We start from the raw sequence: 14,800 nt of genomic DNA, 5'->3' as shown, positions 1-14,800 counted from the left end.
AAGTGGGGAGAGTAGATTCCCATAGTACTTTTTTTAAAAAAAAAATCTATTCATTGCTTTTACGTCACATTTTTTCTCCAAGCAGCTCAAGGTGGTGTACATACAATTTCTGCCCCTCATTTAATTCCCACAACAACCCTCTGAGGTCATTTAGGCAGAGAGGCACAGGCCAGCCTCCAAGTGAGCTTTGTGGCTGAGCAGGGATTCGAACCCTCGTCTCCCTTGTCCTAGTCTGGCACCCTTACCATTACACTACGCTGACCCCTTCTGTTATTACCACTTTGTCATTTTTCACACTGAAGTGTCTCAGAGCAACTTACAGGATAAAAATAGGAACCAAGAAAAAAAAATAAAACCAAACATAAGAGCAGCAATAAAATAATAGGCTTCTGACCACTCTGAGAACAGGATGCGAGGTGACAAGATGGGCCTTTTTGCCTGATCTGGTGCTCTTGTGTTCATGCATTTGGATAGCTCAATCAGTAGACCATGAGACCCTTAATCTCAGGGTCATGGGTTCGAGCCTTACGTTGGGCAAAAGATTCCTGTATTGCAGGGGTTGGACTAGATGACCCTTGTGACCCTCTTCCAGATTATAGAACTCTACAGTTCTATAATCTTCTTCTATTTCCTGCCCTACATCCACACTAATCAGCTCAGTGGGGATCACGTGAGAAAAGACCCAAAGGCTATTGTCCCTAAAAGATTGCTAACAAAAGACTGTTGCGGACAGTTGGATGGAAAGTGACACAACCAATCGGGTCCACCCACCTCCATCCCTGCTCCCTGTGAGCATCTGTTTCCAGATTCCCTGTACAGATGCAAGAGTATTGTGATGGCTGCATATGGTGTTTTAACTGGAGCTGCAACCATGCAATGCACGCACCTTCCCCAGAAGGCACTGCAGAAGAAGGTCCCTAGAAGATGTGATGCCCAGCACACACATGAAGAACAGGGGTGTTCACATAGCCCATGTGGTATAGCAATTAAAGTGAAAGACCGGGAGACCAGGGTTCGAATCTCCACTAAGCCTTGAAGCTCACTGAGTGACCTTGGGCCAGCCACTGCCTCTCAACCTACCCTACCTCACAAGTTTGTTTTGGAGTTTAAATGAAGAGGAGAGAGAGCTGCATAGGCCACGCTGAGCTCCTTGGAGAAGAAATGTGAGATGTGAATGCTACAGATACATGGGTAGGCAAACTAAGGCCCGGGGGCCGGATCCGGCCCAATCACCTTCCAAATCCAGCCCATGGACAGTCTGGGAATCAGTGTTTATTTCTCTGTTTCCTGAGATCCCACACAAATCTCAATATTTGCAGGACAATATATGTACAAAACCCCCGAAACAAAGCCTGGAGTAGGTTAAAAGAAGAGAAAGCAAAATGCAATGGTTGGTCTTGCTTCCATGGGACATCTTTCAGCCAGCTGCACACATGCCCTGCATCTGCAGGTGAACTGGAAAGTGGATAAACGCCGTAATTACCTGCAATCTTCCTTATCAGCCCCATCCAGCATGCTACTATAGTCCAAAAGATCTGAAGGACAGCCAGGTTGGGGAAGCTTGCATTAAAGATCACTAAGAAATTGGACTGCCTCGTCACATTTCCCACACCCCACAGGATGGCTGATTTCAAATCATTCCCATCTCACAGTTCCCCCAATATGTCTCTGCTGTCTGGCTGCTTTGCTGGTCTTTGCAGCATCTGCTGAGAAAAAAAGCAATCTTGGGCTGTCTCCTAATCCCACCCCACTGATAGATACCCTGAAATCCAGAAAGCCCTACCCTACCCCCCATTTCCTGCCTTGAGCCAAGGGTGTCCCCTCCAAGATCCCCTTGAGAGAGGTTGACCACTGCAGTTCTGTTCAACCAAGAAAATCCCCAGCTCTCTCCATCCATCAACAAAGTCCCCGTTTCTCTGGGACTGAGTCCAGACTTCAGGTTGTCCTCTCTGCTAGGCTGGTCAGCTTTTTCTGAGTCAGTTCATAGGCAAGGAAGAGGGCCCCATTGGATGGCAGGGCACGGATCACCGTGGGCATCAGCCCGCAGTAAAGAGGCATAAACCCTACAAGAAAAAGGAACATATAAAACCATCTTATACCATGCCACACTATTTGTCAATCTATCCCAATATTGTCTGCTTTGGAGGGTAGCTGATGTCATGGGGCTGGGACAGAGAGGGGTCTTTCTCAGCACTTATTATTATTAAATTGTTGTTGTTGTTATTAATTACTTCTTATATGCCAAAATGGTTTCTAAGTAGTTTACAACTGTAAACATCAATACATAATTAAATACACATGAACAAATCCATTAGGGAATTAAAACTTCCTCAATTAAAATATAAAAGAAAAACAAACAATTAAGAAACATGTGATAAAAATCATTAAAAGCAATAAAACCAGAAATTCAAGTTCAGAAGAATGCTCGCCTAAACAATTCTGTCTTCGGGAACCGGCAGAATGCCAATGCTGATGTGGCCTCTTGTATTTCAGCAGGGAGGACTGGGATTGAACCTGAGGCCTTCTGCATTAAAAGCACCTGCTCTGATCATCCATACCCATAGAAAGAGGCAATAACAAGGCAGTCTTTTGATGCCTAGTGAGGAACCTCTGACACACAGTCCTAATTGGGCACCTGTAGGACACCCTGTTTATCCAGTGAGGCCATTTTGGCCAACCACATTCAGAGGCATTGAATGCCATTGATGCCAGAGACAGCATTTAGCCATCATGACTAATGCCCACTGACAGCACTAATGATTCCATCAGGCAGTGAGAGAAAAGAAGCAGGGCAATTCCATTGCCCCTGCTGAGAGACCAGTTGCATTTGTTCCTCCCTAAGAGTCCCTAAGAAGACATGGATGGTGCTGTGGTCTAAACCACTGAGCCTAGGGCTTGACGATCGGAAGGTCACTGGTTCGAATCCCCGTTGTTCGGTCCCTGCTCCTGCCAACCTAGCAGTTCGAAAGCACATCAAAGTGCAAAGTAGATCAATAGGTAAATGGCGGGAAGGTAAATGGTGTTTGGTGCACTGCTCTGGTTTTGCTAGAAGCGGCTTAGTCATGCTGGCCACATGACCCAGAAAAACCGTCTGCAGACAAACGTCGGCTCCCTCAGCCAGTAAAGTGAGATGAGCACCACAGCCCCAGAGTCATTCGCGACGGGACTTAACTGTCAGGGGTCCTTTACCTTTACCTTTTTAAGAGTTCCCTAGCAGCAGCCATGCCATCAGCCTGCCTGAATTGTTTCCACTGAAGCTGGTTGCTTGACAAACTGTACCTTTAAGAACTGCTGCCCAGAGTTTGCTTTTTTTCTTCTTCCCTAAGCCCTCCTCCTCCTCCTCCTCTCCTTTTTCCTTGTGTGTTGTGCCTTTTCCATTGTAGCCCCGAGGGCAGGGAATGCCTGACTACTCATCTTTGTAAGCCACTCTGGGAACCTTGCCAGCTTAAGGACAAAGGTTTTTTTTAAAAAAAATAATAATGCTTTAAATAAATAAATGTCTAGGAAGGACTCGCCTTCTGTACGTAGGATGTGTAAGAAGGAGAGCAGGAAACCATCTTGCCGCCCAGCCATGGACAACACCTGGATCCGTGATTTCACTGAATCAATGGGATAGACAGCCAGCCAGAAAGCAGCACCACCAATTCCGCCACTCACAGTCACAGGAAGAGCACCTGCAAAAAGTAGGTGTAGCTTAACGGTCACCGTTGTTGCTCAAGCAGATTATGGTCAAGTGCATCTAGGCAAGACCCACTTCTGGAACATTTCAGAAAGCTTAAGCTGGGTTTACACAATAGCAGGCTCTCCAACAGAGCAGAGTGGTGGTAAATTCTGAAGTACAGACACTCCTATTAGCATTGCCTTCTAAGACTATATGGTAAAAATGATTTTGGGCTATTACATACCACTTTGCTTAGCGTCCATCCTGATAAAGAGTTCTGATGGACTCGTTATTTTGTGACATTTTTGGTTAACTATAATAAAGGGACTTTGCAATGATGGGAGTCGGGAGTATAATATGGTTGCAGGGTGCCAGGTTGGAAATGGCCATGAATTGCTGCTGAAGCAGAGATGGGGAACTTGTGAATCTAGCGGGACTCCAGCTCCCATCAACCTAACCATTGGCCATGCTGGCTGGGGCTGATGGGTGTCGGAGTCCAACAATTTCATGAGGGCTGCAGGTGCTCCCTAGCCCAGAGGATGATAACACTGGGCTAGATGGGCAATAACCTGAAGGCAGCTCTGTATCGGGAAGTTTTTAATGTTTGACATTTTATTATGTTTTTATATGTGCTGGAAGCCTAATAATAATGATGATGATGATGATGTTTCATGGGTCAGGCAAACTTTGTAGCCTCAGTAGTGGCCAAGTGATGACTAAGAAAAGGAACTTGGAACAGCAAGCTTCCTGCCTACCAACATTAGACAGGTACATCCACTATATTCTTTTAAACACCTGCTGAAAACTTTTCTGTATTCAACAAATCTATCCAGACACGTGAATTAGTTACAGCCATTTCAGATGTTTCATTGATTTCATCCTTCATAAACGGTTTTATGCATATCTGTTTTTAATTGCTTTGCACATCCTAATAATGCTTTATATATAAAGTCAGACTGCAGGCTGCTTGGATACTTTCTTTGAGCAAGCCGTTTATGCATTTTTGAAGTAAGCAAACAAAAATGAATGGTGAGGAGGCTGGCATGGAAGCAGGCAGCTCCTGTCCTCTTTGGATCAGAGCCCTTCCACCACAATCACTGTGTCAGAGCTCCCCAGAAGGAAGGGGCTGGCATTCCCCAGAGGAATCATCGGCACATTCTAGGACATGCAAGAGTCTGCTTGGGTCTGGCTCCTGCTGGAGAGTCTGCACTCTTCCAGAATCCCCTCCTGCATTCCTGGCAGACAGGCAGGCAGGCAGAGCAGCTGGCACAGGCGTGAGAGCAAGAAAGCCAATTCTAATGGAATCCCTCTTCAGGGCACCTCTGAAGGGCAAATTGAGGCATGCCACCACACACAGAAGCATCCAAGAAAAAGATCATTCTAAGCAAATATATCTTTTCTCTGCCAGAGTATTTACATCGGGGCTTCTCAGGACCTCCCTTGCCCAAGAGCAAGTTCTGCTGACTACCCAAATAGGACTAAACTGAACCCTTGCTATTGACTGATCTCCCCCAAGAGGGGACCCCTCCTCCAGGTGTCCTTTGTATTGTCCATTCAGGAGATTTGAGTTCATAGTGGTATTTAGGCAGTTATCTGCTGTCTTGCTTTCCATATACTGTTTGCAGCTGCAAAATATGTTGGAATGGATATACTGCTTCATTTCCAAATCAGTGCCTGTTTTGTAACTTTCTGCTGAAATCTTGTAAACTTTTTCTTGCCCTGCAGGGCAAAGGTTTCTGTCCAGAAAGCAATAATGCAGCAACATTGGGGTAGCATTGCAGAGCAACTAATAAAGCAGAATGATCTGCCGTTAGTTCACCACTAATGTGCTATCATTGCATCAATAGCACATTGTAGAATACCCCTGCAAAAAGCACAACCCTGGAAAGGCTGCTGCCTCCGACATCTTTCAGCTCATTTCTTCTTTCCCATTCTGGCTTAATGGGCAAAGCTGAGGACCCCTGTAGGGAAATCCCCCTGCTCCCAGGCTTTGCTTACCCAGCTCCTCCTTTGATTGTCCAGCCTGGAGGAAGAAGCTTCGGCTGACTTCATAACCCCCAAAGAAGAAGAAATAGCCAGGCACCTCCCGTAGCCATGTGCTGGTCAGACCCTGGAAGAAACCCAGGGGGCCTTCTGAACGGAAGATGGCTTTCACCACAGTCCAGGTGGAACTATAAGAGGGGAGAGAAGAAAGTCCCATGACACATGGAGAGCACAGAGAATCCATAGTAGGGGTAGACTGAGGGCCTCGTTTCCCAATGGGCAGCCTTTCTGGGACTGCATGCCTGGGTAGCTGGGACAACAGATTTGACATTCATCTTTGTACAGGAGGCAACAGGCCAATCTTGCAAAAGCCAGAGGCTTCCAGACACACTGTTTGTGGGAATTTGTGAGTGGAAGACTCCCCTGTGTGATGAGTTAGTGAGTGCCAGACACTGAATCCCTGGATTCAGCAAAAGTTAAACCAGAGCTTTCCAAACTTTTCCTGTTGGGAAATGCATTGCTTCACGACACAGTAATTCAGTTTTACTAGCAAACTGGAGGTTAAACTAACCCCTTTCCAGCGCCAAGAGGAGCGCAGGGAGCATTCTCACAACATACCTACACACTGCAGCCGACACGCTAATGTGTCATGAGACACAGTTTGGCAAGCTCTGAGTTAAACTATAAGTCAGGCCAGCTTCTGAATGAGGTAATTGCCTGGGAGATGAACCACTAAGAAAACAAAAGGAAGGTTATGAGCCATTAGGAAAGCCAAGGAGAGGGGGAAATGGAAGGAGCTCTTCCCTCATCTGTTAGTTAGAAAGCCAAAAGGCACGTGTTTTTGGTTGACTGTGATGTGAGCTAGAAGCTGGGGGAAAGCAGCAAGCAGAGGTTCAGAGACCCATGGCTGATTTCTGTTTGAGTCCAAGGCTGCAGCCAGTGTTTTTTGCCTGGGGGTACGCATACCCCTAAACATTTTGTGAATCTTTGTACTTTTGTCCATTTACTGTATTTATTCTTCCCAATTTGAACTATAAAATGGTGATTTTCTTGAGTCAAAATGAGAGTACCCCTAAACATTTTTTTAGAAAAAAAGCACTGGCTGCAGCTATGGATGACACAAGAACCTCTTGGGGTGTTAATGCTGTGAGCCCCTCCATCACAGGCTCAGGTTGTATATATGTGTGAATAAACCATATATCTTAAAGACACCCAGTCTTCGCTGTGCCTCAAAAGGAAATCCTGGGTGACTGCTTGGAGCCCCTGGAATCTCACACTGTTGTGGAGACTGGGGTGGCATGCAACAGTGCATATCTCCACTCAGGCAAGCAGGAGGCATTCTTGGAGTTCAAGAACACATTGCAGCCAGGCGAAAAATCTGGGAGGGGTGTGGCCTAGGAAGGAGGTGTGGCCTATGGAGAATTCAGAGGACCAGACAGAGAAGCCAAGGAAGCCTCTCTCTCTTTCTCAATACATAATTAACATCAGGTATCCTTTCCCAATCTGGGACCTTCCAAGTGTTCCAGCCAACAATTCTAATGACAATTCCCATGAATTATTATTTTTTGGTGGGGGGGAGGCATGATTGTTTATAGTGGTACAGTACTGCTTTGAATGTGTAGTGCAGAGGGGGCCTTAGATGGTTTCCCCTCTCAAAGGATTAAATTCACATGGGAGAGATGCCTCGGCACCCATTAGCCTGGATAACGAAATAGAGCCTCCATGTTGCGAGGCAGTCTACCTCCGAGTACCTGTGCCTCGACAGAGCTGTCTGCCCTGTGACCTTCATCTCATGGAGAGCTTGCATCCGGCACTTCACCAGCTCTGTGGGGCACAGAACCATGGAGGAGAAGACTGATGAGAAGGAGCCGGCAATCGCGCTGTGCAAATCACTGTAATAACCCGAGAGAAGAATCCTCAGAGGAAAGCGAAGACCAGAGGGCGGGTGGGGGGAATCCCACAGCTAGGGAGCAACCTTCCATCCTCCCATGCACTATGCATTTGTTTGCCTTTCGCCAGCAGAAATGAGCTGATTAAGTCAATCAGCCCACTCGAACCTGGTGTCCTCCAGAGGTTTTGGGCTGCAACTCTGATTGGGAAGTCTGACCAGGCTGAGGAATTCTGAGCAAAAGGATCCTACCTTGAGCAGCCTCCCACCCAACCCTCCCTTTGCATTCTATTTAGTTATTTATTTATTTAAATCCCTCTTTACACTTACGTTGCAAGCTACTGTGAGACCTATGCTATGTCATATATTTAAAAGACAAACTAAAGCTGCCGAATTTAAAACCTCAAGGATTTAAAACATAAAAGAAAAAGCAAAACATCTGAGAGGCATCCACAATACCTGCTCAAACCAAACAGTTCTGACCAGGTGCCTGAAACTCAGAAGGGACTGTTCCTATCTAACTTTCTCCAGAGGGGATTTCCATAGAGTTGGGGCCCACAGTCCTGAAGCTATGACTCACCCTGGGTGTCCAGTGTGGTGGCTGGTGTCCATTGGGACTCGTAGGGCAGACAATGGGGAGCCAGAGCTGAGGACAGGCAGAGCCAACTAATTCCAGCTTTACCCCATCCACCTCCCTGCCTTCTAACAAGGCCAAAACTGAGACTGAGGAGGAGGAGCCTCTGGCAGAAGAGAGGGGAAGAGAAAAAGACTGTACCTGAGCTCCTGGACATTGCCCAACCCAAAGAGCTGCCTCACGAGCTGCTGGCAGAACCCGTAGCAGGCAAAAAGCACAGCGTTCTCCGCAACGTTGGCCAGCAAGGCTGGAGTGGTGCCTTGGTAGAGCCCGTGCATGCCCTCCTGCTGGTAGGTCTTGACTGAGCAGTCAAAGAAGCCCTGGTACATTGTTGGGAAGGTCTGCATCTTCACCTTGATGGTGTCAAAAGGCTGCCCGGTCACCACGCATGCCACACCACCTGCAAAGAGCCACCCCACCCCAGGCAAGGTCACTCACTTGCTCCTGAAAAGCAGGGCAGATCAAACCAACTGTACTGCAGTGCCTGCTTTGCCAAAACGTACCCGTGAAACATGTCAAGGGATGAGCAGTAAAGGAGCAGCACTCACACACTCTCCCTGTTCTATAAGGCCTGCTTCTGTTCTAAGCTGCTATGATGGAAATGGGACATATTAGGGGGCCTCACCCATATAAACTTGTCAGAGCATTCAGATCCAACATCTCAAGTCCCATGTCCCCATAGCCTTTGTTGGCATCTCTTCAGTGCCAGGATGACCTATATATTTTCCCTAACTAAGATTATGCTGCTTTTCTACTTCCTAGCATGCTGCTAAACTTCCTGTGGCTAGTTTGGGGTTTGTTTTGGTCTGTTTTTATGGTATAATGTATTTATGTTTGTGTGTTACATGCATTGTAAGTTGCACGGAGACCTCCAAGTAACAAGCAACTGACAATAAAAGAACAGCAATGAAGCTAAAGCTACAGCAATCTTGCCTCCATTCTTCCTCCTGCCTTTCCTTGTTGTCTGCCTTGTGTTTATTGGCTGGCCAGCCATGAGAAGTGGAGTCTTTTATGTGATGGCACCCAGACTGTGGAATGCCTTCTCGAGGCACCTTTGCCTTCACCATTGCTGCTTGCTTTGCCCAGAGCACTTAATGCCCATTTATTTCATCTGGCTATTTCTTTGCTGACTTGGAACATTATCTGTCAAAGGCTTGGCATTTCTAATTCATCTCTGCTTGTCTTCACCTGTATTTATTTATAAAACCTACAAACAACTTTTCACCACCGAAGTGATCCCAAAGACAGATTCAGAAAGTTTGACAAGGAAAACAAAATTACAGTTTGAACATTAAAACCAGCAGAAGTACATGCTGTACCGTACGAAAGATAAGACTTCAGAGCAGACCTGACCAAGACCTTTATTTTCTTGGATACATTTTGTGATGTTTTAAGGATATCTTGCACAGAGAAGTAGAAGAACAGAGATTATCCTGAGATCATGAGACCTGTCTCTCTACACCACCTGGGAGGGAAGTTCAGAGGGTGGTGGTGGTAACAGGCTTTGTATGCAGTAGGTCCCAGTTTATATATACTCTCTCAAGGAAAGCTTGCCTGGCACCAGCCTTGTCTGCATTTTTGCCTCAGAAATACCTTTTTTTGTTTTCTTGGATGTTTGGGCAGCATGGATAATGGGATATTGTATTGTTAAACCTGTTTTAATGTTTACGTGATTCTGAAACTGTATTTCTGAGCTGAGGAAAGTGGATGTGCATAAATCTCTTCGCTCAGTCTTAGCCAGAAAACAGATTTGACAGCAAGACCCTGTAGGGTAGCAGCAGGTACCTGCTAGCAAGCCCAGTTGTCATAAGTTGGCTTTCACCAGATGTTTTGGACTACAACTCCCATCAGACCATTCGCAATCCAAAGCATTTGGAGGGCACCAGGTTGACAAAATCTACCTTACGCTGTTGCCAGTTCTACACATCTCTTTCCCTTCAGAGCAGACAACTAGAAGCCAGACTTGGCACAGGGCCTGCCAGATGTAGACCTATATAACACTACAATAAAAGACCATTCAGTTCTCCATATACTCGTATGCACACACCCCTCACATCCAAGATCCACCAAGATCCCATGGCTCTTCTCTGAATCTTGCTTGCTTTCCTGAACAGGCATTGCCTCCAGTGCTTGCTCAGTTTTAAGGGAGGGGTGGGAAACACTTTCTAGTTAAGGACCGCCATTACCTTTTGGACAAGGCCACATTCAAGTGGTGGGCGGGGCCAGAGGCAAAAGTGGATGGACCAACCAAGGCAAGCTTTGCCTTTGTACAGTAAGCTTATTTCTGCACACCCACCCACCCGCCTCTCTATCTTCCACCCAGGCAAGCAAAAGGCACAGTCAATGACACATTCCAACCAGACAGAAGCACTTAAGACAGGGGCAAAGCAGAGCTGGTTAGGGGAATGGCTGGGGGTGGGGATTGTGGTATGGGGAAAGTCCCATGGGTCAGTCAGAGAGGCTTGGAGCTGCCCCTCCTAGGTTAAGAGTTCCATTCTTCCCTACACCTGCCATTGATCCTTGGTCTCCCCTCTAAAGGGAGGCTTCTTGACCCATCCTCCCAGCAGCTCTCCATCCTTCAGGCTCACCTGCTGCCCCTGCAGTGAGGTCGATAAGCATCTGCACCAGCGGGTGGACTCGGGCTTGTTCAGTAGGCATCTCAGCACACAAACGTTCAGGTGCAGGTGTCCCAAAGAAGACTGCAAGACTGGAGAGGGAAAGAAGAACATCAGTGGTGTAGTGGTTAAGTTTTGAAGCAACTCATCATGACAGCCCCTGTAGCCACGCAGTCAAGGAGAGTCCAGAAATTAAGCAGCTGTGCTGATCCATTATTATTATATAGACAAGCGCAGAAGCATCATTACATAGCATAACACCCAGTTTATTAGGACCAGAATGCCTGCAATCAAACAGTTTCCTGGGAGCGCTGTTGAACTTAGAGGTACTCCCTTCCCATTGAAAGGGTGGGCTTGCAAAACACACAGAGCTTTAACGAAAGATCTTCAGCTAGCTAAAAGGCAACCTTATGGGTTGTATCCGGTGGTAGTCACATTCAAAGTAGGCCCAATGAAATTAATGAACCTAGTTCCATTGTTTCAGTTAGGTCTGCTCTAGGCATGACAGTGGGACTTAGAAAAGCACCTAAACATGAAAATGTTACTATTCAAACTGTTAGCATGAAGTAAGAACCTCACTGAACAAAAGAAATACCTCAACTTTGCTTATTTTTCACAGGCTTCTGACTGCTTCCAAGCTAATCTGTTGCAAACACACTTGAAAGCTTATTGCACCATTTAATTGCTAGAAAAAGGAGGATCTGCTGTTCCAGATGACCTCAGTGCCTGGCATTAATTATCCTGGCAGTCTAGGAGATGACAGCATTACCTCAGCTCGGGGGAAAAGTTCCCAGATCTGCACTCCTACACCACTGAAGAGCGTCATCTAAATAGGCTCCATCCTGCCCCCCAACCGAAGGTTATGTAAATATCTGAGTAACAGACCTGTAAGGAGAGATGGTGAAGCAGGATGAGGTGTCCCAGGCAGCTACCTGAGGTAGGCAGATGAGGTGCAAAAAGTTAAAGGGAGCCAAACAAGGAATGTGAGTTGGGTGGGGTGGCATTTCCATTCTGTCTTGTGCCTTCTTACCCACCCCAGCCTTAGCCAGCTGGTCGGCCAGACAGCCAAATATGTTTCAGGGGGAAAAGGCTGCTAAATTTTCTCCCAGCAGGGCTCCTGGGCATTTATTAGCTCTATGCAGCAAGTGGATCATTCCCCATCTATATATACTAGACAGGAAACATTCACTGTTGAATTTCTAGCTGTTGCAGTTGCATGAGGCAGATTCCTTGACACAAATACACACACATATTTCCAGAGGTTCTTTAAAGCTGCTAAAATTTGCTTTGTACAGGTCTTCATCCAGTGCTCACCATGAAGTTGTTACTGCAAGTGCCACACTTTTAACATAAAAAGGACGAATGGACTCTGTAACGGATCGTAGTAACACCGGGCCATTGCATTAGCTGGCTTTGCAGTGGACTGATAAAAGGCCTCTCATAAAAGACTTAAAGGGAAATGAGCAGACAGCAACTGGAAAAATCCTGTCAGATCAGAAAACTGATGAAGGCTGTTACAAGGTCTCTGGGACAGCTAGAAAACCAGGCTGCTCTCTTGTAGGTTAATTGCTCTCTCATCTTTTTGCCTTAGGGCTGTAAATGCCAAACTGAGTAGTAGGGCGCAGCTGCAGAGCTGCACCAACAGAATCTAACCACAGAAAGGTGGAATGAAATTATGGTGAAGATTGCTACAGTCAGCTCTTTGGTATTTAGAATACCAAAAGTATCGAGAGACTTTGGGTCATTTTACAAGCCTGTAGGAATCTACAGGGCTGCTACAGAACACTGAAACCAACAGGATACAGACAGGTACTGTGGGACACTAGGCCATTCTCCCAAACGTTACCAAAAGCTCAAGCTTCTTGAGGCCATCTCAGGATACAGCTTTGGGGAGAATGGTTATCACCACTTAGGTGGACTCTGCTGCCTGACAAGCTCATGTTTCTTGGGTGAAATTCCAGGTGCTGATTACAACTGCCCAAGGCTGGGTGCCAAGTTACCTTACCTTTGCTTCCACTCTTTAACCTACTTCTATGCATTTGCAGAAAGCATGGAACATAGATGCGCTGCAGCTGTCACCAGCCAGCTTCAGTACTGTAGTACGATTGCCCACGAGCAGCTATCTCTAATAGGGACCTACAGATGTTTTAGATTCTAGCTTCCATCAGCTGCCGCCAGCAAAGCCAGTGGTGATAAATTAATAGGGGTTGGAAACATCTGAAGAGACCAGGTTTGGGGGGGGGGGAGACTGCCCCAGCGAGACTATTTGAGTTTAGTCTTTCAGGATCCCACAAATCAGGGGTCCTGAATGTCTACAAGCACTTCAACAGGAACAACGTATGGCCTTAGAACTTCTTGTTTATGCTAGGGAAGCAAAGGAAGAAGCAGATTCCCAATGTACATAGGTATTGGGCCAGAAAGAAGATATACAGCTGTGGTTATGCTTCGGCAGAACCCATGGTATACATTGCTGTGCTCACTGCTACACATGCCATTATCATCCTTTCCCACCAACAGCAACTTGGAAGGTGGGGCTATTCAAAATTCCTCCTTTTTGCCACATGACCCTTAGCAGACAGCGGAATTTTAAAGCTACTTATCGACACTTGCCATTTCCCAATAACTGCATGGCAACAGATGACCAGATCATGTGAAAGCTGGAAAGAGAAAATCACAGCCAGAGCCTACAGCACACTTTCCAAACTGTGTTGGGACACATGTTGGCTGCAGTGTCTAGGTGTGTCACGCGAACACTCCCCATGCTCCTCCTGGGGTTGGAAAGGGGTTAGTTTAACCTCCCAGTTGCTAGTAAAACTGTGTTGTGAAATGATGCCTGTCTAAAAAGGATGTCACCAACATGAAAAATTTGCAAAGCCCTGGCCTAACAGATCCGTTTTGCCAAGGGCTATCTACTCCAGCTAACAGCAGCTTGCCAAAGAAACTAGGAAGAGTTTTGGCCCAGTTCTCTTACAACAGATCCTTTTCGCTGCAGATGCCAGGATTATCCTTTGTATGCAGAGCCTAAGATCTAGTATCCATCTCTCTTGACTGTTTAACCACTTGCTGTGTAATACCAGCAACTCCCATGTTTCCGCAGCTCAGCACAAAATGCCCCATAGCTTGCATACATAGGAAACTGCTTATATTTTCGCCACCCAAAGCAGAATCACAGCCTCCCTCTCCTCCTGCTGTCCCACCAGTGCATGGGGCAGTTCAATTAGTAGAGAATCCTACATACCTGAATGGTTTCTGCTGCCAGCAGCTCTGCTGTAGTAGAATCTTGCAAACAGCACCACCCACCAGGCTTGCAAGCTTGATGAACTTTGAGCAGAAATGAATGTCCCCTTCACCTCCAGCACACCCTGTTTATATAGGGCCCAGGTTCCTATGGTAAGTCTGGCTCTTATCTTGAATCATTAAGCTGGTTCAGACAACAGTTGCTACACACTGCATTTTTTCCATCTCCAGGCATAAGGCAAGAGCAGAGTTGTGGATGTTGACTGCCTTATACTTGCTTCTAATAGCTGTTTGTGCACCCAAAACATTACAGAACCAGTGAGTCCACATTGTGCATACTACAGTAATAATCCCAAACTGAAGACTAGGAGAACACAGCAGCTGTGTGAAATTAGTAAAACACTCTTGCTTCTGCCTGCAACCTATCCACTTTCTTTTCACTTTCCAAATCAAGTGAAGGTGCAACACTTTTCATTCTCTCACCTTCCCTTCAAAACAATTTTTCCAGCTCTGAAAGGAGCAACTTGAAAGTTGAGTGGGCCACTTTGCCCACAAACTTTCTCCCCTGTAGCAACCTGTGCATTAACAATCCAGAGTAAGAGATATGGGGCAGATGCCAACAGGAAACTACCCTCCTCCCCTAGTAAATCTCCTTTTTTGGTATGTGTGTGTTTTTTGTGTGTGTTCTTGTTACCACCTTGTCAGGATTTGTTTTTCGGTCACATAATTTGGAACCAAGCTACTTTGTGGGCTATACACAAGACATATCAGCTTCACTGTTG

The 14,800-nt window shown here is 46.3% G+C and overlaps 1 protein-coding gene across 3 annotated transcripts; it reads right to left on the bottom strand.

Moving 5' to 3' along the window:
* Positions 1–1,269: 1,269 nt before the first annotated feature.
* Positions 1,270–14,553, bottom strand: LOC310754668 (mitochondrial ornithine transporter 1-like). Of its 3 annotated transcripts, XM_083596752.1 has the most exons (8): positions 14,020–14,553; positions 11,667–11,709; positions 10,755–10,873; positions 8,308–8,566; positions 7,396–7,536; positions 5,660–5,832; positions 3,516–3,674; positions 1,270–2,063 (listed from the first exon to the last, which is right to left on the bottom strand). In XM_083596752.1, the coding sequence occupies exons 3-8, from the start codon at positions 10,822–10,824 to the stop codon at positions 1,936–1,938; spliced, it is 930 nt and encodes a 309-aa protein (XP_083452878.1). In that variant the 5' UTR covers positions 10,825–10,873; positions 11,667–11,709; positions 14,020–14,553; the 3' UTR covers positions 1,270–1,935. The 3 variants fall into 3 exon arrangements, with proteins under 3 accessions (XP_083452878.1, XP_083452877.1, XP_083452876.1); XM_083596751.1 differs by lacking the exon at positions 11,667–11,709 and having other exon boundaries at positions 10,755–10,865; positions 14,016–14,553; XM_083596750.1 differs by lacking the exon at positions 14,020–14,553 and having other exon boundaries at positions 11,667–11,886.
* Positions 14,554–14,800: the final 247 nt, after the last annotated feature.

The sequence above is a fragment of the Podarcis filfolensis genome (assembly GCF_964270895.1).
Source record: "Podarcis filfolensis genome assembly, chromosome: Z".
Classification (NCBI taxonomy): domain Eukaryota; kingdom Metazoa; phylum Chordata; class Lepidosauria; order Squamata; family Lacertidae; genus Podarcis; species Podarcis filfolensis.
Note: the sequence above shows the minus strand (reverse complement) of the source record. Positions and strands in the feature narration are given on the sequence as shown.

Coding starts and splice junctions, on each gene's coding strand:
- LOC310754668 (XM_083596750.1), bottom strand. CDS start 11,791: ATGGAAATGCCACCCCACCCAACTCACATTCCTTGTTTGGCTCCCTTT. Junction 10,874..11,666: donor TTCACCATCTCTCCTTACAG/GTCTGTTACTCA, acceptor TTCCCTCTCCAG/TCTTGCAGTCTTCTTTGGGA. Junction 5,833..7,395: donor ACAGCTCTGTCGAGGCACAG/GTACTCGGAGGT, acceptor CCCCTCTTATAG/TTCCACCTGGACTGTGGTGA.